The 26,164-nt window shown below is 44.0% G+C and overlaps 1 protein-coding gene across 1 annotated transcript in view; it reads left to right on the top strand.

The window, feature by feature from the left end:
• The window catches only part of DROSHA (drosha ribonuclease III), a 417,719-nt gene that overhangs the window by 24,504 nt on the left and 367,051 nt on the right, over nt 1-26,164 (top strand). The window contains exons 2-3 of the mRNA XM_068236738.1: nt 12,363-13,219; nt 19,537-19,608. Coding sequence (XP_068092839.1) covers nt 12,363-13,219; nt 19,537-19,608 — 929 coding nt within the window. The remainder of the gene's footprint in view (nt 1-12,362; nt 13,220-19,536; nt 19,609-26,164) is intronic.

Genomic DNA, 26,164 nt, shown 5'->3' with positions numbered 1-26,164 from the left:
AAAAAAAGAGGTTTCTTGCATCATTCACCCTCAAAACAAGTGTTGGAAGCTATTTAAGGCCATTTCGAATAGTCAGCTCGAATAATGAGCTCGAATACCGACTCGAATAGTGAGCTCGAATTCCGAGGTCGAATCGAATAGTAAAAATTATTCGACTCGAATATTCGACTGATCTCGAATAATTTACTATTCGAATTCGACCTAACTCGAATTTTGAAAAGGGGTATTTGAGCACCACTGCCTCCAACTACCGCCCTATCTTCCTCCTCCCTTTTGCCTTAAAACTCCTTGAGTGTGTGGTTCACAAACGCCTGACCCATTACCTAAATGCCAACTCACTGCTAGACCCACTGCAATCTGGATTTCGGCCTGCCCACTCAACCGAAACAGCTCTCACCAAAGTGGTCAATGACCTTGCCTTAGCTAAAGCTGAAGGTAAATTCTCTATTCTCCTCCTCCTTGACCTTTCACCAGCTTTGGACACAGTAGATCATCCCCTAGTCCTCCAGTCCCTCCAGCCCATGGGCATTCACAACCTCACCCTGGCCTGGCTTTCATCCTACCTCTCCAACTGCTCCTTCACAACCTTTTTCAATGAGTCCTCATCCACCCCCAACCACCCTTCGGTGGGAGTCCCCCAAGGCTCGGTCCTTGGTCCCCTACTGTTCTCCCTATACACATCTTTCTTTGGCAAGGTTATCTCCTCCATGATTTTTAACTATCATCTGTATGCAGATGACACCCAGATCTACCTCCACACCCCTGACATATCCACCACTACCATAGACAAGGTCTCCTCCTGCCTATCAGCCATCTCCACCTGGATGTCCGCTAGGTTCCTGAAACTAAATCTAGACAAAACTGAATTTATGACCCTCCCACCCTGGCCATCCCTGAACCTCCCAGATATGCATGTCATTGTTAACCACACTACCATTCACCCTACCTCTCAAGCCCGCTGTCTGGGTGTCACCCTGGACTCCGCACTCTCCTTCACTCTCCACATCCAAAACCTCACAAACTCCTGCAACTTCTACCGCCGTAACATCTGCAAGATCCGCTTTTTCCTGACCTCTGCCACCACCAAACTCCTCATACATGCCCTCATAATTTCCTGCCTTGACTACTGAAATGCCCTTCTGTCTGGTCTCCCTATGACCCGAATAGCCCCACTGCAGTCCATCATGAATGCGGCAGCCAGAATTATCCACTCCTCCCATTGCTCCACCATGGCAGCTCCCCTCTGTGAATCCCTCCACTGGCTTCCTATCCAGTCCAAAATCAGATTCAAGATACTGTGTCTGACCTACAAATCTGTCCACAAAACCTGTCCAACCTACATTTCTGATCTTAGAGGTAAACACCTAGCCGCTCACACCGCTTCCTCCAATGAACTTCGCCTGATCGCCCCCCGCATCATCCAGTCCCATGCATACCTCCAGGACTTCCCAAGAGCTGCTCCAACACTATGGAACTTCCTACCTCCACCCATTAGGGCAGCCCCCTCCTTCAAATATCTTCAAGAAGGCCCTCAACTCACCTTTTCACTCTGGCCTACCACCCCTCACAATTGCTCTAAACCCACATCTGAACTCTGGTCCCCTACCTTTCGTGTCACTACCTCTCCCTCTAGATTGTAAGCCTTCGTGCAGGGTCTTCCTCCTTTTGTGTTCTGCCTGATCATGCACCTCCATTATTGTGCACCCATGCTATTCATTTGAGTGAACTCAACTTGCCTTATGTTTATGCTCCCATCCAGTGACTAAGCATTACCTTGTACTCATACTGTGCTGTGTGATCTGGTTTTTCTTGTATTCCTGTATGTTGTATTGCTGTATGTGATCCCTAAATATTGTCTGTAACCTAAACTAATGTCCATCGCTGGGTAATATGTCGGCGCTTTATAAATACAATAAATAAATAACACTCCTTTAACTTCAGTTCCCAAAGCACTGTACTGAGGGGTAATATTCCACTCCTCCCTCTTATTTCTCACATTCACTACCTAACCAACCAGCTTCCAAGAGCTCCAACTCAAAACGTATCTGGCATCCAATCTTTTCTCACTCAGGACACAACTAAAATGTTAATACATGCTCTTATAATATCTCGTCTGGACTATTGTAACATACTGCTTTGTGGACTACCAAATAACAGACTGGCATCGCTCCAATCTGTACTGAACTCGGCTGCTTGTCTCATTAATCTTTCTTCTCGCTCTTCCTCTCCTGCTCCTCTCTTTCAAGCTTTTCATTGGATACCAATTAAAGAGAAACTCCAACCTAGAATTGAACTTTATCCCAATCAGTAGCTGATACCCCCTTTTACATGAGAAATATAATGATTTTCACAAACAGACCATCAGGGGGCGCTGCATGACTGATTTTGTGCTGAAACCCCTCCCACAAGAAGCTCTGAGTACCGCAAACTGCCACAATGTAACAATGTTCACAGACAGGAATTAGCTGTTTACTGCTGTCTCTAACAGCCAAAACAGCTAGGAGCAGCTACATAACCTGCCCACAGTAAAAATGTCACCATGTAATAAATGTCAGAATGTAAATCGGGGAGAGGAAAGATTTTACAATGAGCAAACACTGACTAAATCATGTATACATAATTATGGTAAAAATGAAGCACTTTTTTTACTACATTATTTTCACTGGAGTTCCTCTTTAACCAGGGGATCCAGTTCAAACGCTAAACTCTAACATACAAAGCTCTCCACAATCTCTCCCCTTTGTACATCTCCTCACTAGTTTCCAGGTACCAACCCAACCGCAATCTCAGATCTGCACGTGACCTTTTGCCCTCGTCTAGAATCACCTCCTTGCATTCACGTATACAACATTTCGCACGTGCTTCACTCCTCCTCTGGAATCCCCTGCCACATCATATCCGTCACTCCCCAACCTTTGATATCTTTAAATGTGCATATATGCATATGGCCTACCCTAGGCCAGTTCCCGTTTTGACCTCTGACCAAGGTGTACATGATAACCCAACCCCCCCCCCCCCCCCCCCCTGCACTAGGTAGAAAAATTGTATACTACTCCACATCTTGTTCCCCCTCATTCCTTTAGATTGAAAGCTTGCAAGGTCAGGGCTCTCTCAACCTTTAGTGTCTTGGAATTTGTTACACATTTATTCATTTTAATTTTGTCACTGTAATTACCAATTCTGTATTTTGTACTAACTCTGTATTTTGGATATTGGTGTATGCAATTGTCTATTATTTTGTACCCCATGTTTCTTTCCTATTTTGCACAGCACCAGGGAATATGTTCACTAATGTATGTTCTAATTTTTTTTTTTTTTTTTTTTTAGAGGAAATTCTTAATCTTTTCCAACCACCATGTTCCTTTGTTTTGGGGATCTTCTAGCATGTTTGAGAGACCTAGTTTCTCATCTCCAAACAGATTAATTAATCGAATATCTTTGTCTAGTTTATTTAAACCAGCTATATGTTTTGGCTGGTGGAAAATCAGGGTTGTCCCTCCGAATGGTACGAGGGGACATGAAAAAGACAAATCACATTAAGAGTCCCGTTCTTTTATTCCATATTCATATTAAAGAACCGGTTTGATAAGTGGGTAATCTGTTTTATAAATGAAATATTTTCCAGGTACCTTGAAAAGATACTCTCCCATCTTACCTCCTCCGATTCCAATGGCAACCAATTTTTTGTTTGTTTTTTGTCTAGTGATGTTATTTTCCAGTGCAAAACTCTTGATAGGTGTAGTATAGTAGAGATAGACATCTGCAGCAGATCAGCCTCCCTCTTTTTCTCCTTTAGAAATTGCTTTGTAATGAATTTTCCTTCCTTCTCCCTACAACTTTTTCTACCAGGAAGAGATCACCGGAGACGTCAAGTTCTGGGTGGAGAGACCCTTTAGAAGGGCCGCCTTTTAGCATTGCTCCTATTTCTGCTTCTCCTGATGTATAACATGACACAACACTACTACTATGACATGGCAGCAATGACACTTTTCACTACACACTTGGTTTCTGGAACCTTTTATTTTTTGTATATTTTTGCTTAAATATAACATAACGTGGTATAAGATGTGTGGTAGATGGATCTGGGAAACTTTTATTGCTTTTGCATGTCCCTCCATCTGCGGCTGACAAAGTTGAAGCCGCTGAACAGTTTTTGCTGCTGTTCTGAGAGGCATCTCCTGGTATCTGTGGGCGGCACAAGCTCATCTATATCGATGCTGTTTGGCGTTTCTGGGAGCTGCAAAGAGAAAACACATTAACACAGTCATTGGCAAATTCTTTTCTAGCTCACTATCATTTCCCACCACTAGGGCTCTGCTTCTGCCTAGGAGAAACTCATGGAGAAGCATGTAATCAGTTTGATCACCTGATAGATTTTTAAGGTTCTGCTTTGGTGTGATGACTTCCTGGTTTAACACATGATCATGACCAGCAAATCAGAGCCTTACAAAGCTGCCAGCTGATCAAACTGATCACATGCTTCTCCGTGATTTCTTCCTAGGCAAGAACATCCCTACCCACCACATGAAGTATTTGTGGGTTTCTTCTGGACATTCCAGTTTCCTCCCACATCTCAAAAACATACTGATAAGATCATTGGTTTCATACTCAGAATTGTCATTAAATTAAACTGAGGACCAGAGGTTGAAGAGAAATCGAGAGCCCAATATGGTGTAGTATGTCAAAATTGATTGGATAAATGAAACAGTGAGATGGTAATACTCAGAAACACGGGTTACCACCTAGGTAACCACTCATTAGGCAGGTGAGGAGATTAGACCTGTCCTCACTCAGGATTAAGAAGTCGCTCTCTGTAGATAGGAAGAAAGGGGGTAGATCACCCCTCTACCTGGGGTGGACTCAAATATATTGGTAGGAGAACAGAGGCGCCAGAAGGATAAAAGTACATAACATTTTTAAAAAATTGCTGGGAGGAAGTGGTGGACTCGCCTCCGTTAAAGCAGACACCAAGGACTGTAAATGTATAGATATACACATTTATTGAAAATACCCCAAAGATGCAACGCGTTTCGCGGGCACAGCCCACTTCTTCAGGCAATAAGCAGGGGATAAACAACAGCAATTCAGTTATAGCAAGCAGAGCACCTCTGAGGTGCTCTGCTTGCTATAACTGAATTGCTGTTGTTTATCCCCTGCTTATCACTATCACAGCCCACTTCTTCAGGCAATAAGCAGGGGATAAACAACAGCAATTCAGTTATAGCAAGCAGAGCACCTCTGAGGTGCTCTGCTTGCTATAACTGAATTGCTGTTGTTTATCCCCTGCTTATTGCCTGAAGAAGTGGGCTGTGCCCGCGAAACGTGTTGCATCTTTGGGGTATTTTCAATAAATGTGTATATCTATACATTTACAGTCCTTGGTGTCTGCTTTAACGGAGGCGAGTCCACCACTTCCTCCCAGCAATTTTTTAAAAATTTTATGTACTTTTATCCTTCTGGCGCCTCTGTTCTCCTACCAATATATTTGAGGACCAGAGGTGGTCATTTAAGTGCTAAAAATTGCAGATTGCATGCAAATGTTTTGCAAATTGTATGCAGCTTGTAATTGGGCCAATCAAAATTGTCCAGAAAGGGCGCCTGGCATTTTGTTGGAAGGGGCGGAACTATGTACCGGGTGTTGGTGGACACCCCAGGAGAGATTTAGATTAAAGATAATTATAACATTTATACAGAAGAAGATCGGTAGAAAGTAATATATTCACTTTAAGGCGCTCCTATATTACTCAATGCTTCTGCTTGATTGACCATTCTATTTGATCATTTTATCTGATCTGGGGAGAATTGATTATTTTTTATTCTGCTTGAGCCAAGAATATTGGCCAATATTTAATAAAATCCACCAATTTACTCAATTGGGCAGGATGGAAAATATTGGTTAATCCTAAAGGAATTGGCAACAGTTCTCATGATTTTGATTGGCACAGAATCGATTTTTGGATTCGGAGCCTGGAGGCACAGACATCCTTCTGATTGATTTGTGAAGGAGAATCACTTAGGATCTCGCTTGCAATGTGTGTGGGCCACTAGTCAATCAACTTTAGATTAAACACATTGTTGATCGCCCAATAAAGTCAATCAGCATAATAAAAGTCGATTCATGTGTGGGCAGCTTTAATTCCATGAATAGTTTGATGTTCTCAGTAAAGTGCTGCAGAAAATGGCAGCTCTATAGAAGTGTATAATAATTACAGCAGTATTACTGCTGCGGTATTCGTGTAATTACATGCTTCACCACAACTGGAGAGGGGGTGACTCCTGCCTCCATCTCCTTCCAGTTGATTTGCCTGAAGAAGGGGTGGCCACGGAGGTCACGCACATGAGCCTGACGCTTGACAGGGTCTGTGCATAGAAGCTGAGGAGGAAAAAAAATAGAGCATTAGTGGCAGAAAGATAACACAACCTTCTCCTTGTATAACCTAAATATAACAAATCTATTTACTTACTCGTTTTAGTAAGTCTACTAGATCTGGATCGGCATCTGCTGGGAAGCTGGGTTTGGAGCTGCACACGGCCTTGATCAGCTCTTCTTTGGTTCTGAACTGAAATGGGTGGCGTCCAAAAAACATCTCAAAGACTAAGATGCCATAAGAGAAAAGGTCCGCCATGCCGTTGTGCGAGTCTCTCTTCATGACCTGTGGAGACAGGAAGAAGGGTCAGTGCATTGTGCACAGTTACGATGACAACACTAGATATAGCGATGTACAGAGGCGCCAATAGGATATAACACACTAAAAGGTTTAAAAATATTCGGGTGGTGGACCAACCGACCCAAAACAGACTCGATGCTGTCGCTTAAGTCAAAAACAATTTATTTACATACTCCGAGAACAACTGCGACGCGTTTCACGGGCAAGATCCCGCTTCTTCAGGCATTAAACAACAGGAGTATCACACAGCTCTAGGTCCCGATAAAGTTTGGCACCTCTGGCCCTGCCTAGCAGAACTCATGAAGAAGCATGCGATCAGTTTGATCAGGCGATAGATTTGTAAAGTTCTGATTTGCTGTGAGGACTTCCTGGTTTAACGCATGATCATGACCAGCAAACCAGAGCCTTACAAATCTATCAACTGATCACATGCTTCTCCTAAGCATGGCCATCCCCACAAACAGCAAACACAGCCAAAATACAAAGATCATCCTGCAAGAGTTCAAGACTCTACAATGCCTGCTTTACAGAGTCTCACTGCTCCTGCTGAACTCTACTTACAATGATCATCTCGAGGACAATCTATTTAGCCTTGTATAGACAGTCAAATGGTTAGAGCATCTGTCAGGCTTTTAATTCTGTTTGAGTCCTAGAAGACACATAAAAAATGAAGACTTGACAGAAATTCTAAACTTTCTTTACTTGACTAGAAATCCATTCTACAGATAGAAATGTTCTTTACCTCAGGGGCCATGTAGAAGTAACTCCCAGCACATCCATTCGCCATCTGGGATCCAACACACCCGTTACAGAGCAGCCAAAATCGGTAATTTTGATGTGTCCATTATTGTCCATAAGTACATTCTCTGGTTTCAGATCCCTGTGAAGAGAAAGGAGTGAGATGTGAGTAAGAGCTAGTAGCAGCTAGAGAACCATAATTCCATAAGACAGCCATGTGTTACCTGTGCACGATGCCCTTGCTGTGCAGGAACTGCAGGCCACAGAGGATCTCTGCAGCCACAAATTTGCCCGCCTCTCCTTGCAGAGAGTGGCTCTGCATGAGTCGTTTCAGGTTTCCACCGTTGAGGTACTCCATTAGATAGAATATGTAGTCCTGTAGAGAAGAGAGAACAATACCAGTTACAGTACAGGCATTTTTCATCATGTGAGATCCATAAAATGGTCATCACAGGCTGCAAATCTAACTGCCAATTATCTTCTTCCAAACCGCACTCCCTTGTCATAGCAGCAGGTTGCAGGAGAGTATGATGTCACTTGTACTGAAGTGTACCTTATGCTGGGTACACACGATGAGATTTCCCGTTCGATTCCCGGATCGATTCGATTAAATCAACATGTTCGATTGGATTTCGATCGTTTTTTCCGTCGATTTTGCATACGTATCATGAAAAAATCGATCGAAATCCAATCGAACATGTTTGATTTAATCGAATCGATCCGGGAATCGAACGGGAAATCTCATCGTGTGTACCCAGCATTAGGCAAAGCTAAGGCTAAAAACGGACTACTTCAAAGTGGAAGGAAGCCTCTGAATCCTGCAGAAGCTTCATATGTCCTCCTGGCCCCCACCGTTGCAGCGCATGGAGCCTTCGGAAGAAATCTGACAAGAGCTTGTCAGACTTCTAATCGGGATCATGCTCCTTTTCATGCAGGAGAGTGGCCATACTGCACCTGCGCAAGTACACGATTGGCTCCGTGCTACTAAGCAGGTGTGGCCGTAGTTGGGTGGTTGCAGCATGGCTGTGCATGAAGAGGAGCATGATCATGATCTTCAGGAGGGTCACGGGCAGTAGCGGTGTCTGAAGGAGGACGTGGGGAGGCCTGCCTCCTCTTAGGTAAATATCTGTTTTTTTTAGCTTAAAGTGTCGCTGAACAGTAGTTGAGCTTTTACGCCTAACTCTCCGACAAGCTGAGTTAACGGGGTCAGGATACTTACCTCTGATTGGAAGGCAGCAAAGGCGTGAGCCATGAAACGGTTGTTCCCAACCATTTTCAGGATGTTGCGTTCCACGGTGGGGTTGCTGCATTTCAGCTCCCTTGCTTTTCTCACCACCTTTAGTGCCATTTTCTGGTCACTGGCCGGGTGTGAAACCAGGACCACATTGCCGAAAGATCCTACTCCAAGATAACGGTGTAGGGTGAAGCTCTGAAGTGTCAGAGGGGGCAGGTCACTGTCTTCGACACTGTCTGTGTCACTGGTGGATAGCTCAGGGATTTCTGCTGGAGAAAGAAAGACATAACACAATAGTATCCTCTGCTTTAATTTCATTATGTGTGTATCTATAACAGGATTCTTCTGACAGGTTATACTATGGCAAACCGCATCTGCCAAATTTTGTAGTTCATGGCAGTGTCTCGCGGGCGCGGCAATGTATACCAGGAGATGTAGTCCTTGGATGAGAGAAAATCTCAGTACTTACATCCACATCATACATCTCCCATTATGCATTTTTTTTTTTTTAGCGATTTTGCAGTGATTTCTCTCAATCGCTCCCAAAGCACTGATCTTCAGCATTTTTGTTATCCTTCCTGAACACTGCAGTGTGACCACTTCCATAGGGAGCCATTGCACTAGCTATTTGTTGATTACTGGCGACCGGCAAATCGCCTCACAAATGCAGCAGATTCGCCAACGTTGTAAAAGACCCCAAAGAAACATTAATTAATACGTTTTTACTTCCTGTCTGTTTTGTATACTGGAAATTGTTACAGCGATGTGCACGGGTGGGGGGGGGGGGGGGAATCAATTCTTGAAAAGAACCAGGGGATTCTGACGATGCATCTCTGATCGATTTTTGTATCCACATGGGGTGACGCAGTGCTGTGCAAGGTTCCTGCAACGAGCCCAAATGCCCCCATGTGAAATTTATATGATGCTGCGCAATGGAGGATGATGGAGCTGGCGGTGATCAAAGTGTCAGGCTTAGTCCAAACCTGATCTTGAAGCGGTATTGCCACCATAAAAATCAAATTTCAACAGCAACTGGTCTGAGTGTATTAAGTGATAAAGATGCTAATCCTGCATTCAAAACTTGCAAAACTTTTTCTGCTGTTTGGTTTGTAGTTATCACATACTTTAGGAGCACTGGCCCTAGAGCCAAACAGTGCCAGAAGTTGAATGCTGGGAGTTCTTTTTATCTATAATATGTTCCTTCTCTTCCATTTTGTTCCTGTCTAGCTGATCACTTGTGTATACAAGCAAGGCTGAGGTAACTCTGTGATTGGATGTGTAAATAAAAAAAGACTCTGGGAGGAGGGCAGCTAATGAATACACAATGAGCAAGAGAAGGGAGGGGGGAAAACAAGAGTCAGGGAGGATATGCAGTGTTCTCCCCAGGAATTTTTTCCAGCCGGGTGGCATGAAAAAGTAGCCGGGTGGGGTGTGACAGGGGAATGCCGGACCAGTGCAACTCTGCTTACAGCATAGGTGGAGGAGGAGACAAGCCGATGTACCTGCTAGGTACACACAATGCAATTTTCTGACAGATTTACTGTCAGATCGATTATTTGCAACATGTTAAATCTGATTTTCAATCGATTTTCCGTTCACTTCTATGAGAAACAGAGCAGAAATTTGATCAGAAATCAGATTGGACGTGTTGGAAATAGTCGATCTGATGGTAAATCTGTCAGAAAATTGCATCATGTGTACCAGGCATTAGGGAGAAATTGTTTCAGATGATGGTGCTCAGGTTCCCCCAGCAACATGATTGACGGTAAAGATTAGATTGTAAGATCTTCTGAGTACAGTTAGTAACATTACGGTAGGGTTTAGATTGCAAACTCCTCTGTGGATAGTTAGTGACATCACAGCAGGGATTAGATTGTAAGGTCCTCTATGGATAGTTAGTGACATCACAGCAGGGATTAGATTGTAAGCTTCTCTGTTTGTAGTTAGTGACATAATGGCTGGGATCAGATTGTTATGCCTGGTACACACCATGCGATGTTCTGGCAGATTTACTGCCAGATCAATTATTTCCAACATGCCCAATTTTCCCTAGGATTGAATGAAAAATCGATTGGAAATCAGATAGAACATGCTGGAAATAATCGATCTGGCAGTAAATCTGCCAGAAAATCTCATTGTGTGTACCAACCATTAGGGACACAACGGCAGCGATTAGATTGTAAAATAGTTTGTGGATAGTTAGTGTCATCACAGCAGGGATTAGATGGTAAGATCCTCTGTGGATAGTTAGTGACAGAACAGCAGGGACTAGATGGTAAGATCCTCTGTGGATAGTTAGTGACAGAACAGCAGGGACTAGATGGTAAGATCCTCTGTGGATAGTTAGTGACAGAACAGCAGGGACTAGATGGTAAGATCCTTCCTGGAGAGTAAGTGGCATAAAGGCATGAATTAGATTGTAAGCTCTTCTGTGGATAGTCAGTTACCTGATGGCAGGGGTAATTCAATTATCATAAATGATCATAGATATTGATCCAAAATAGGCAGCAAAAAGCTGGATTAATAAAAAAACACACAGGTGACAGCCACCACGTATGTTATCTCAGATGATCACCTGCACACTGCTATCAGGCTATGTAACAAAGCCTTGTGACAGGACAAGCAGAGTCCCCTCGGTATGCAGCTGGCCAGTGTCCTGTCTGGGAGACTCCGAGATCTGCAATCCACACACACCGGGTCATCTTGAGGAGTGAGTAAGGGGGAGGGAGGGGGAAGGGGTGTGAATCCACACTGCCAGCGCAGCCACTCAGTAAGTGAAAAGAAATTCCTAACATTCCAGCCAGGCAGACTTCACATTAAGCTAACCTGTATTTGTAGCTGCTTCTCTCTGCCTGGCTGTTCCGTGCGCGGTGCCCCGGCTCCCTCCATGATCTCTCATTTGCCGCCAGCTGCCTCCACGTGTGTCACAGCACAGCACTGCATAAGCCACTCCCCAAGCCATGCTAAGAGCGCAGCGATTGGCTGAGCTGTTACACAGGCCTGTTTTCAACGTAAGGAAGCCTGGCAGCTCTAAAAGTTTCACCGGAGCCTAGAGAAAGAATGCCAGACAGAATCCGTGATAAGCGAGCCCCTCCAGCCTGCCCGCGGCCACACCCACTGCTGCCTATCTGCATAGTTATGCAGGCTACAGACGGAGGTAGAGATGAGGGCAGCCAGAGGACTGACTAGGAGGGAAGAAGGTGTGCGTGCAGACTGCAGCTGTCGGCATGATGTAGTGTAGCGCGGTCGGACGCTTCTGCTTTGGCTGTTTTTTTTCCTAGCTAGGTGGGCCAATGACAACAGGCGGGCGGGGTTTAAAAACAGCCGGGCGGCCCGCCCCCCTGATTGGCCCTGGGGAGAACACTGATATGATGTCAGCATTAGCTTGGCAAGATGGCCACTGCCTAGAATAGGATTTTCTGCTTTTCCTTTTTAAAATTCACAGGAATCATTACGTGGATAGCACAATACATCTGTTATGTAAGTAGAAGTAGTATTTTTGTACTTATATATGTGTTTTTTTATTTCTAGGTTAGCATGGGTGTCTCTTGTTTAACATGTAATTATATGTACCCTACATTCCAGACATCAGTATGCTGTTCTAAACCGACTGCAGAAGCTACCCAGATCTAACTTTATGGCTTGAGTAATCAACTGTAGAGTATTTTTGTTATACCTCTGATTATGTACACACGCTAACTGTATCATTGTTTTTCCTTTAGGAAATGTCTGTAAATGCAGGAAGAGGTGGACCACAGGCTCGCACAGGCCCTGGAACTCCAGTACAACAAACATTTCGACCACAGAATGTTAGGCCTGCTCCCGTGCAACAGTCTTCCGGGCAGTATTGCTACGACCCACAAAGCACTCCACCTCCTGCATTTTCCAGTCTTCCAAGTGCAACTTACATGCCCCCAAGGCCAGATTATATGTGTTATCCTCCTCCTGTTGCCCCACCTACCCAAAACACAGTAAGTCAGTGTCTTCCCAGACCAACTTATCCTATCAGACAGAGCTACCCCATGCCACCTTGTTTTCCACCAGCTCCACCATCAGCACTTGGCCCAGGAAATCCACCGGCTGGACCACCCACTCCACAAGGCACTTATCCGTACATTGCACCTCCTCTCATGCCTCCTCCACCTATTATGCCTCCTCCATTGCCTCATGTTGGTTATCAACCAGTATATCCATCCGGATATCCTCCTCAAGCTTTCCCTATGCCACCACCTCCTCCTCAACCGGTGCCCAGCTTTAATAACTATCAGCAAAGTTCAGCTTCTTTTCAAGGCAGTAGCCATTACAGACACACAAACCATGGTCCATATCAGACTGATAAAACACAAAGCGATCACAGGACATCAGACAGAAGCAAACACTATGACACCCACCGGCACAGAGAATACAGTCACAGCGATAGACACCGCTCTGATAAACATGGTGATCGAAGAGACCGTGGAAGAAGCCCTGATCGTGGGAGGCGACAAGACAGCAGTCGGCGTAGATCGGAGTATGAGTACAGTAGAGCACCTTTTCATAGCAGGACGCCCCCACGTCATGGAAGTTATGAGCGCAACAGGTACAGTATGGTACATTTGGGCTGTATTCACAATCAGCAGTTCGGTAAAGTCATTTTGGACGGTAGAATATCTCCTGCGGTATTTTACACTTTTTTTCCAAATTCACGAAAGCTTTGCTCCATGAGGCAGAAGTTCGGTAATTTACTGAACAAACATGCCTCAATTCACTTAGCCCTGGTCGGTAAGTGTCACTTACCAGCCTTTTAGCAGGGCAGCAGACAGGCAGGGAGCTGTGTGTGACTCAGAGGTTTTCCAGACTGTGCATACGGTCATCCCATTAGATGTGCTGCAGCCATATGCACATCTAAAGTGATGCCCGCAGAATTGTCAGTTTTTTCTTCATTGATACACTGAAAGACCCACCGGCATCCCTATCGCATCCAATCACAGTGAGTAGCAGGCTGTGTGGCTCTCCCTATTAGCTGCCTGTCTCTCCCCAAAGGTCGTCTGTCAAGTTACCGCACAGAGACAGCAGGAGGAGAGCAGGTTATCGGCTGCTGTGGGCTGGAGAAAATTACCAAATGCTTTTGGCCGGGAAATGAAGTGTGGAAAACTTTGTGAATTGACATTTCTTGCCATTTCCAGAGGTAATTACCGCACAAGTCGGTAATTTACCGAACTAGTCGGGAACTGCGATTTTCTGTGCGGTAACAGGTATAGTGAATTGTAACTTGGGAAGGTGATCGGTAAAATCAGCTGTTTTGAGCATTACCGAATGTGGTAATGCTTTGTGAATAGAGCCCATTGTGACAAATATGTTCACTACATGCAAGTTCACTTTTGCATGATATAATATTTATACATTTAGTTTACCAACGAGGTTTACTTTTAGCTGGAACTTTACATTTGGGAGAGTTCTAAGCTGTTACAAGCTGCTGCTCTCAAGGTTTTTGTTGGGCTTTTTTACCTCAAGCAGTGGCGTATCTAATACTAAAATTACACACACACGCACGCACGCACGCACGCATTCTGCCTAACCTTTTTAGACAGGGTAGGGTAACGCCTTCATGCATTCAGAACACACTCACACACAAATACCAGAATGTAAGTCACTATGAAATAAATTAGGCTATCCTTCTGATCCTCTGCCTCTAATACTTTAAGGCTGGGAGCATACTTGACAGTTTTCAACCGCGTTTTCTGCACAGAAGAACTCATGTTAATCAAAGGGCTAGTTCACACTTAAGGGGCCCATGCACTGGTTGATTTCAGTGATCGATCGATCGATTCTATAGAATTGATAGATAAGAAATCGATCAAATTCCCCATTCGGACGATATGCGGCCAATTTTGATCGATTTCAATCGATTTGATCTATCTGACAGGATGGAAAATCTTGGTCAATCTGTTGCTGGCAGCAGAAAGATGGTCCATAGAGTTGCATTGGATCTAATGGTCCAATAATGCATTTAGATCGATTTCCAATATATTAAATTCTGAAATGTATTGGAAATCTGTTCCTAATGTGTGGCACACATCAGATATATTCCTGTCAGATTGGACTAGACAGGCATCTGCCAGAAATCTATCTGATGGTGGAATCTGCTGCAAATCTATAAGTGTATGGCCATCTTTAATGTGTTTTTCTTGCACAGAATAAAAACTGACATTCTGCATGATAATTCTGCACATTTTGTGTCAGTTTTCTGTAACTATTACATTAGCGGTTGTGAAAAAAACACAAGTGTTTTTCTGCATAGAAACACACTTGGGGCTTGATTCACAAAGCGGTGCTAACCTACTTAGCACGTCTAAAGTCTTTAGACGCGCTAACCAGGGTGTTAAAGAGAACCCGAGGTGGCCTTGTATTACGTAAGTGGGGCACAGAGGCTGGTTGGGCACACTAACACCAGCCTCTGTTGCCCCATCGTGTGTGTCAAAGACCCCCCTGCTCGCCGCTAAACTCCCCGCAGTGCTGGCGACACGCAGCGCGTCGCCAGCACAATGTTTACTCTATCGCTGTCTGTCAGTGCCGCTCCCACGCCTCCTCCGCATCGCCGCTACCCGCCCTCGTCCCTTCCCTCCAATCAGTGGGAGGGAAGGGACGAGGGCGGGTAGCGGCGATGCGGAGGAGGCGGCGGAGCGGCGCTGACAGACAGCGCTAGAGTAAACATTGTGCTGGCGACACGCTGCGTGTCGCCAGCTCTGCGGGGGTATAGCGGCGAGCAGGGGGGTCTTTGACACACACGATGGGGCAACAGAGGCTGGTGTTAGTGTGCCCAACCAGCCTCTGTGCCCCACTTACGTAATACAAGGCCACCTCGGGTTCTCTTTAAGTAGGTTAGCACCGGATTTCTCAATCAGATCGCGCGCTAACTTTGCGCGCGCAAAGTTTTACGCATGCAAAGTTTTACGCGCGCTAAGTCCCATAGGCTTTAATGGGCACTTCGCGCGGAGCGCCCTGTGCTCTGTGCAGTACGCGCGTAAAATTTTATGCGCATAAAGTTTTGCGCGCGTAAAGTTTTATGCGCGAAAAGCTTGTTTAGACGTGCTAAGGTGGTTTTCACAGGCGTGCTAACAGTTAGCACCGCTTTGTGAATCAAGCCCTTGGTGTGCAGAAAATGTACTCAGAAAAAGGCGAGCTGAAAACTGAAAGACAAGTGTGATTCCTGCCTAAGCCATAGACCCTAAACAAGCATGCAGATCAAATGTCTATGACACATCTGACAAGATTAGCTGCATGCTTGTTTCAGGTGTGGGATTTAGACCCTAGTGACCGGAAAGATCATCACTATTTCCATGCAACTGGTATTGTTTAAAAGGAAATACATATGGCAGCCACCACTCTCATATGAATGAAAGCAATGAAACATTTGCAGCAAGATTATAACATAATAAAAGCCTGACAACCTATTAAATATCAGTAGATAGACACTGAGCTATAAATATAATGCATTTTAACTATTGAGGTACACTATACAAGAGAGAAGTTGTTAAAACTGCCCACAGATATTCCAGCAGGGTAATGGTTAAAGTGCAGAGAGTGTCATAAATAAAAGTAAGTAAACAGCACATTGAGATAAGGCTGAGGAATGTGTGAATGACAGAGAGGAGAATGAAAAGGAGGAGATCCTGTAACCTCCAGACCAAAAGCATCTGCTGCTATCTAAGGGGACTGAGACATGATCTGTGTTAAGGTGGCCACTAACTGTCCAATTTCTAGCGAAAAATCGTTCAAGCGATCAGAAATTCTGATCGGAAGAAAAATCGTTCACTACACCATCAACTAACCAATCTTTGCTTCCTATCTATCACAACCACTAAGAAAATCCAAATTTTCGTTCGACAAAAATTCATTCGGGCAACATTTTTTTCACTCGTTCATAATCGATTGTGTCCACCAATGGAGATTATTTACAACCAATCCGATCAGAATTTCTGATCGCTCGAACGATTTTTCGCTAGAAATTGGACCGTTAGTGGCCAGCTTAAGGGAGAGTGGGAAAAGTTCAGAGCTCACCTCTCAATAGCTTCTAATGTAGATATATGACAAAGACTGAGACGGCCAGGCTGATGGATGATTGTTACTCCCATAGACTCAGGAATGCTACCCCCCCCTGTTTGAAGAGGGAGGTCGCCTGGGGCACCAGCCATGCCTGCACCCTTCCAGATACTCGTCTGACCTCACGCTGCCTTCCAGGCCTATAGAAACAATGTATAAAGTTAATTAAAGACTAAATTGTATCTATAGTTTTGCTCATAAGTTTACATACCCCGGCAGATTCTGGAAAATATGCACCAAATAAGATGTGAATAATAAAATGTGAATAATCTTTTTAATTTATTTTTAAATATTTGAATGTTTATTGAAAACTGTTTGTTAGTTTTCATCATACAGTACAAACTTGTAAGAAAAACTCACATAGAAAATACAGAAACAGAACCATCCTAGTCGGCGATCAGATACAGCATAATACCACACATATAACACCGAGGGCCTTAACCACCCTGGCGTTCTGATTAAATCGCCAGGGTGGCTGCGGGAGGGTTTTTTTTAAATAAAAAAAAAACTATTTCATGCAGCCAACTGAAAGTTGGCTGCATGAAAGCCCACTAGAGGGCGCTCCGGAGGCGATCTTCCGATCGCCTCCGGCGCCCAGAATAAACAAGGAAGGCCGCAATGAGCGGCCTTCCTTGTTTTGCTTATATCGTCGCCATAGCGACGAGCGGAGTGACGTCATCGACGTCAGCCGACGTCGTGACGTCAGCCGCCTCCGATCCAGCCCTTAGCGCTGGCCGGAACTTTTTGTTCCGGCTACGCTGGGCTCAGGCGGCTGGGGGGACCCTCTTTCGCCGCTGCTCGCGGCGAATCGCCGCAGAGCGGCGGCGATCAGGCAGCACATGCGGCTGGCAAAGTGCCGGCTGCGTGTGCTGCTTTTTATTTCATTAAAATCGGCCCAGCAGGGCCTGAGCGGCAGCCGCTGGCGGTGTTGGACGAGCTGAGCTCGTCCAGACCGCTCAGCTGGTTAAAGGTCCAAACTAAGACCAGTAATATGTTACAGGTGAATGCTATTCAGAAAAAGTGGTTATTAACTAACAAATGGGGATAAGAGAAAAGCCCCCACCCCACCATTTCTTTACATCTACTTTAAATTGGACCTGAACTCTTGCACAGGACAGAAGGAAAACATGGTGAAATGCACCCTGTATGTATTTAGAAAGTTTAGCATGTCTAATCCCCCCTCTTCTGTGACTAATCACAACTGTAATTTGATCTCTCAGCTTTGTCGGCAGAGCTGCTGATTTGTAAACCCAGAATGTTAACCCTATGTATGTGTCCATGAAAACAGGAAGTAGGCACACTGTAGATTTATTGCAGGATTTGTATCAGCTGTAAGAAATAAATCTTTTTCTTGAAAGGTTATTATGCTGTTGCTTGTCTTTTAGAGCAGAGATAAAGTTCTGAGTTCAGATGGGAGTCAGATTAAATTGAGACATCTCAAAATAACACATTCATTAAAGAAAATAGGACAAATATGAGATGGTTCCTGTTCAAAGGTTTGTACACCCTTTTCCACAGATGACTGAACTGCGCACTGTTACAACTGCTTAAAGAGAACCAGAGACTAAGCACCCTCATGTATTTTATTACATTTATCAGTGGGAACATGACAGTAAACACTTACCCTGCTTTTAGTTTCATTGTTATCTGCTTAATTAGTCTATTAGCAGCTGTGATAAGAATCCCCGACTGGCTCAGTCTAGTGCTACGTACACACATGCGACAACGATCGTTCGTTGTCAACGACGAACGATCTTTTAATTGACGAAAGAACGACCGAAGTAAAGTTAGTTGTAAAAAGTGTGTAACGATCATATCGTTAGAACGAACGTTACACCACGTAAAAGCACTTAATGCGCCTGCGCATAAAATTGTAAAGTTCCTTGGAGAAAAAGAGAAATGCGCATGTCCAGCCTGGTACGAACGATCGTTTCCAACGATATACCACTTTTGCTAACGATCGTCGGTGGTAAAAATCCGCCAAGACAGAACTTTGTTTTGTAGCGATTTGCCTCGTTCGTCGTTTGCCTTAATAGTCGTTGGTTCGTTTTTTGTAACGATCGTCGTTGGTAAAGATCGGGGAACGATCGTTACAAACGACTATAGTCGCATGTGTGTACGCACCTTAGGTTTGACCTGGAATCATTATAGCTGAGTCACTCTTCTGTGGCGTCTTTTCAAGCCCAAGCCTGCCACCTCCTGGCTTAGATTTCCTGCTTTGCATAATGAGAGCTGTGATGACATGAGAGGGGCTGCTGCTGCTGCTGAGAGAGAAGCTCTGTGGCTGCAATATGATCCCTGTGTGCACTAGATACTGATGATGACTGCAGTTTCATTCCTATGAGAGACACTTCCTACAGGCAGCTGTACATCATACCAAAATGAAAGCACACAGATGAAAGGCTGCATTTAGCCTAGATAGCAGAATAGTCTCATATAGCCTAGACATCACATCCAGAACAACTCATAACCCGGAAGGAGAAGGGATATGAGCCGGCGGCTATATTTGATTTTTCCTGGAGCAATAATGGATAAAAAACACTAAAAAAGGCACACCAGAGCGGCAAAATTATCAGGTAGAGCATTTATTCTTTACAAGCTATCGACTGATATGTTTATTTTGTGTGAAACGTTCATCTCTGGTTCCCTTTAAGATTGAGGTAATGTATGTGGTGTGAATCAGCCCATGGATGCAAATTTGCATAGCGGAAAAATGCATGTGAAGCAGTCAGGTGTGGGCTTCAAATTGTTATGAATGAAAACTTGCTTTATTTTTTTGGGAGCATTAACATGTTAATTTTCTCCACGTTAAAGGGAAAGACACAGACATCGGGATATTAAAAGGTCACCATCTTCTGAAAGAAGCTATAGGAAGAGACCAAAGAGGTATACATTTTTTTTTTTTTTTTGCTTGTCATGTATAACTGTTTATTCTAATACTAGAATTAGTTTTTTTAAGCAAACACAAAACTGCATATTGCTTGTGTAGAAACGTGACCAGCACTTGGCATCAAAAACCAGACCGTAAGCAATCATTTCATTCGGGCTACACAGACACTGTGCCTCCGCTAGAGCAATACATCCAATATGGAGTCAGAGAAACACAGGGCTGCCCCGGGTGTATCTTCACCATAAAACTTTCATAGCTGTAAAAGCCAGAGGAGGCCCTCGATGGGAAACACTCCCCCCTAACAAACAGCTGCTACACTTATATACCAATAAAGAATCTGTTTTGTATATAAACTCCTAGACAGATGTAAGCTGCCTCTTTTTGTCACTATAGAGATATAAGAATAATATATGAGACCCTAAGGGCGCCTCCCGGATACCCTATTCCAGTTAGCTGTTACACAACCAACTTTGCATTGTCAGAGGCACATCGGAGGGTGCAGAAAGACCAGTGACAGCGCCGCTGAACTGTTCAGTTTTGTGTCAGAGCGCGGCGTCTGACATCATAGGTCACCCCTCCCACTGTGCACATTGATCGCTTCCACCAGCCTTTCACTTCCTGCATGCCATCAAACCATCCGCTATTGTTCAACACAGTGGTGAGCAGGCCGGGGGGACGAGCCACTCCATGCTGTATGGCAAATCAGGCCTGAACGCCAGCCACACCCCAGGTCTCTCCCAGTATATTTGCTGCGGCCAAATTAGATGCAAGATATATGCAGTTTGATGGATGGGAACAAATAGTTGTGCAAATTAAATCAAGCACACTGAGGCCGGAGTGAACAAAACCGCATATTACCACATAACATAAAAGCAGTTGCTGCCCCAGGAGGGCACACAATGGTCTCTGGCACTCTTTGCTTTGCAGTTGTCCCGTGCAACACAGTTGAGATTTGGTGAGAGTCTGGTGAGTCTTCAGCACCATCTGTCCCTCAGCTTCTGCGTAGAGGAACTATGGGAGGTTAACAGTGTACCAGCCATGTTAATCAAAGCCACTTTCCTTACCCTTCCCGGTAAGCTGATACGATGTATCATTAGTCTTCTAGGACGTGTCTGCATGACCTACACAGCTTTCATAACTGCTGGGGAAGACAATACCTGAAAGGTAAATGAGAACGTGACACAGGGACATTAGGAGCGTTTCTGGATAGGTAAGTATTTGAGCATCTCCCTACAATCATATTTTGCAATCATATTTTGAGCTGCTGATGTAGACCCTATTTAACTGGCTGCTGTTGTAGTGCCTAGGGTTAGCTGCAGTTAGACACCTCAGACTCAATCTCCCGTTCCATAGAACCAAGTGGCTTGCTCTGCTGAGAATCTAGCTGTTTATCTGTGCACTTATCAATGAATAAACTGTCACACAAAGTGATAAGATTGTTTTACAATGCATTAATTCCAGGTCTGTATGCAACTTAAAGAGGAACTCCAGTGAAAATAATATAATAAAAAAGTGCTTCATTTTTACAATAATTATGTATAAATGATTTAGTCAGTGTTTGCCCATTGTAAAATCTTTTAAATCCCTGCTTCACATTCTGACATTTATCACATGGTGACATTTTTACTGTTGGCAGATGATGTAGCTGCTGCATACTTTTTTTGGCAGTTGGAAACAGCTGTAAACAGATATCTCCCACAATGCAGCAAGGTTCACAGACAGGAAACTGCCAGAAGTACCTCGGTACTCAGAGCTTGTTGTGGGAGGGGTTTCACCACAATATCAAATAATGGCTTAATTCTGCATGTATGTGGCGTTCAATTAGTTTGGATGCAAATGGAAGAAGTGAGACTGGGCATCTATTTGGCGAGTGTGGTAGGATCTAGAGATGGTTTTTTAAGTAGTGGTGTCACAACAGCCTTTTTGAGTGGTGACGGAAAGATGCCAGTGGAGAGGGACAGGTTAAATAGCGATGTTAGTGCAGGCATGAGAGATGAGTATAGCTGCGGAATGAAATGGGAGGGAATAGGATCCAAAGAACAAGTGGTTAGATTAGCTTTGGATATTATAGAGGAGAGAGAATGTTCAGAGAGTGTAGAGAAGGCAGTTAGAGAGCAGTCAATGAGAGGTGTGGAGGTGGGATTTGAGGACTGCGTGGAGAATTCACTTCTGATTTTGTCAATTTTATCAGTGAAGTATGTTGCAAATTCTTCAGCTGATAAGCAAGATGAAGGAAGAGGAGGAGGGGGATGGAGAACGGAGTTGAAGGTGCTGAACAATCGTTTTGGATTGTGTACATGGGCGGATATTAAGGAGGAAAAATATACAGCACCCCCTGATGGTCTGTTTGTGAAAATGAATAGATTTCTCATGTAAAAGGGGGTAACTATCAGCTACTGATTGGGATAAAGTTCAATTCTTGGTCGGAGTTTCTTTTTAAATAGTGAATTTACTGAATATAGCTTAATGAATAAAATAACTTATTTTAACAATATTACTGTATACAATTATTTAGTCAGCGTTTACCCATTTTAAAGGGACACTTAAACCAACCTAAGAAAATTGAGTTTTACTCACCTGGGTCTTCTACCAGCCCCCTCCCCTGCAGCTGTCCGGTGTCCACGCAGACTTGCTCCGATGCTCCTGGCCCCGCCAGCAGTCACTTCCAGTTTCGGCAACAGGAGCCCACAAGCCTGGGAACGCAAGTGATTCTTCGCGTTCCTGGCCGCAATAGCAGTATTATTATTGCGGCCAGGAACGCAAAGAATCACTCGTGTTTCCAGGCCTGTCGGCTCCAGTTGCCGAAACCGGAATTGGCTGCCGGCGGGGCCAGGAGCATCTGCCTGGGCACCGGACAGCTGCAGGGGGCTGGTAGAAGCCCCAGGTGAGTAAAACTAATTTTTTTAGGTTGGCTTAAGTGATCTTTTAAAATCTTTAATCTCCCCGACTTACATTATTCAATTTATGACAGGTGGTAATATCCTTTCTGCTGGCATTTGCATAACTGCAGACTATTTGTTTGCTGTGTGTTTCAGAATCAGAAGAAACAACATCTGGTCTCCCAGAATGCTCTGGGAGGAGAATTCTGCATATCTAAACAGAATATTGTAAACATCACTAGAAGGGCTGGTTACCAGTATACTAGTATATATACAGTGGGGTGTGAAAGTTTGGGCAAACTTGTTAATTGTCATTATTTTCCTGTATAATTCGTTGGTTGTTACGATAAAAAATTTCAGTTGCAAAAGTATTCGGCCCCCTTGAAGTTTTCCACATTTTGTCATATTACTGCCACAAACATGAATCAATTCTATTGGAATTCCACGTGAAAGAACAATACAAAGTGGTGTACACATGAGAAGTGGAACGAAAATCATACATGATTCCAAACATTTTTTTTACAAATAAATAACTGCAAATTATGATGTGCGTAATTATTCAACCCCCCTTTGGTCTGAGTGCAGTCAGTTGGCCATAGACATTGCCTGATGAGTGCTAATGACTAAATAGAGTGCACCTGTGTGTAATCTAATGTCAGTACAAATACAGCTGTTCTGTGACGGCCTCAGAGGTTGTCTAAGAGAATATAGGGAGCAACAACACCATGCTTTTGGTGTATATGCAGAGCTTCTGTTTGTAGTTCCTGGGGGGGCTCAGCGCATCTCTAATGGAGGCCATTCGGAGGCGGCCTGGTGTTGCGCTGATCCACCTTTTACGCAACACCATGAAGTCCAAAGAACACATCACACAGGTCAGTGATAAAGTTGAGAAATTTAAAGCAGGCTTAGGCTACAAAAAGATTTCCAAAGCCTTGAACATCCCACGGAGCACTGTTCAAGCGATCATTCAGAAATGGAGGGAGTATGGCACAACTGTAAACCTACCAAGACAAGGCCGTCCACCTAAACTCACAGGCCAAACAAGGAGAGCGCTGATCAGAAATGCAGTCAAGAGGCCCATGGTGACTCTAGACGAGCTGCAGAGATCTACAGCTCAGGTGGGGGAATCTGTCCATAGGTCAACTATTAAGTTGTGCACTGCACAAAGTTGGCCTTTATGGAAGAGTGGCAAGAAGAAAGCCATTGTTAACAGAAAAGCATAAGAAGTCCCGTTTGCAGTTTACCACAAGCCATGTGTGGGGGGACAGCAAACATGTGGAAGAAGGTGCTCTGGTCAGATGAGACCAAAATGGAACCTTTTTGGCCAAAATGCGAAACGCTATGTGTGGCGGAAAACTAACATTGCACATCACTCTGTACACACCTTCCCTACTGTCAAATATGGTGGTGGCAGCATCATGCTCGGGGGGTGCTTCTCTTCAGCAGGGACAGGGAAGCTGGTCAGAGTTGATGGGAAGATGGATGGAGCCAAATACAGGGCAATCTTAGAAGAAAACCTCTTGGAGTCTGCAAAAGACTTGAGACTGGGGTGGAGGTTCACCTTCCCGCAGGACAACAACCCTAAACATAAAGCCAGGGCAACAATAGAATGGTTTAAAACAAAACATATCCATGTGTTAGAATGGCCCAGTCAAAGTCCAGATCTAAATCCAATCAAGAAACTGTGGCAAGATCTGAAAACTGCTTTTCACAAACGCTGTCCATCTAATCTGACTGAGCTGGAGCTGTTTTGCAAAGAAGAATGGGCAAGGATTTCAGTCTCTAGATGTGCAAAGCTGGTAGAGACATACCCTAAAAGACTGGCAGCTGTAATTGCAGCAAAAGGTGGTTCTACAAAGTATTGACTCGGGGCTGAATAATTACGCACACCCCAGTTTGCAGTTATTTTTTTTTAAGTGTTTGGAGTCATGTATGATTTTCGTTCCACTTCTCAGGTGTACACCACTTTGTATTGGTCTTTTCACGTGGAATTCCAATAAAATTGATTCATGTTTGTGGCAGTAATATGACAAAATGGTGAAAACTTCAAGGGGGCCAAATACTTTTGCAACCCACTGTATATCATATAGGAGATATTTGAGAGGTGAAATGAAGTTCATTGGATTTCCAGAAAGTGCGCAATAATTGTTTAAATAAAATTAGTCAGGTGCAGAAATTTGGGCACTGTTGTAATTTTATTGATTCCAAAACCTTTAGAACTAATTATTGGAACATTGGCTTGGTAAGCTCAGTGACCCCTGACCTACATACACAGGTGAATCCAATTATGAAAGAGTATTTAAGGGGTCAATTGTAAGTTTCCCTCCTGTTTTAATTTTCTCTGAAGAGTAGCAACATGGGGGTCTCAAAACAACACTCAAATTACCTGAATACAAAGATTGCTCACCTCCATGGTTTAGGGGAAGGATACAGAAAGCTGTCTTAGAGATTTTAGCTGTCTGTTTCCACATTTTGAGGAAATGGAAGACCACAGGCTCAGTTCAAGTTAAGACTTGGAGGTGGCAGACCAAGAAAAATCTTGGATAAACAGAAGCGACAAATGGTGAGAACAGTCAGAGTCAACCCACAGACCAGCACTAAAGACCTACAACATCATCTTGCTGCAAATTGAGTCACTGTGCATCGTTTAACCATTCGGCGCACTTTACACAAGGAGATGCTGTATGCGAGAGTGATGTAGAGGAAGCCTTTTCTCCGCCCACAGCACAAACGGAGCCGCTTGACATAAGCTAAAGAACATTTGGATCAGCCAGCTTCATTTTGGAATAAGGTTCGGTGGACTGATGAAACTAACATTGAGTTATTTGGGCATAACAAGGGGCATTATACATGGTGGAAAAACACACCATTCCAAGAAAAACACCTGTTACATACAGTAAAATATGGTGGTGGTTCCATCATGCTGTGGGGCTGTGTGACCAGTGCAGGGAATGGGAATCTTGTCAAAGTTGAGGGACACATGGTCTCCACTCAGTATCAACAGATTCTGGAGAACAATGTCCAGGAATCGGTGACAAAGCTGAAGCTTCGCCCGGGGCTGTATCTTTCAACAAGACAACGACCCTAAACACTGCTCAAAATCCACTAATGCATTCATGCAGAGGAACAAGTACAATGTTCTGGAATGGCAATCTGAGTCCCCAGACCTGAATATAATTGAAAATGCGAGAGTGATGTGGTGTGGTGTGAGTTAAAGAGAGCTGTCCATGCAGCCATCAAACCTGATAGAACTAGAGATGTTTTGTAAAGAGGACTGGTCCAAAATACCTTCTACCAGAATCCAGACTCTCATTGGAACCTACAGGAAGCGTTTAGAGGCTGTAATTTCTGCAAAAAAAGGATCTACTAAATATTGATTTCATTTCTTTGTTGTGGTGCCCAAATTTATGCACCTGCCTAATTTTGTTTAAACAATTATTGCACACTTTCTGTGCATCCAATAAACTTCATTTCACTTCTCAAATATCACTGTGTGTGTCTTTTATATGATATATTTAACTGACATTTTTTTTATCATAACCACCAACGATTTATACAGGAAAATCATGACAATTAACAAGGTTGCCCAAACTTTCACACCCCACTTTAGATATAGGAAGTGTTTCCGATGCTGAAACCAGGATAATTAATGTAACAGTGGGTATCCTGAATC

The sequence above is a fragment of the Hyperolius riggenbachi genome, chromosome 5 (genome assembly GCF_040937935.1).
Source record: "Hyperolius riggenbachi isolate aHypRig1 chromosome 5, aHypRig1.pri, whole genome shotgun sequence".
Classification (NCBI taxonomy): domain Eukaryota; kingdom Metazoa; phylum Chordata; class Amphibia; order Anura; family Hyperoliidae; genus Hyperolius; species Hyperolius riggenbachi.
This window is presented reverse-complemented; position numbering and strand designations above follow the sequence as displayed.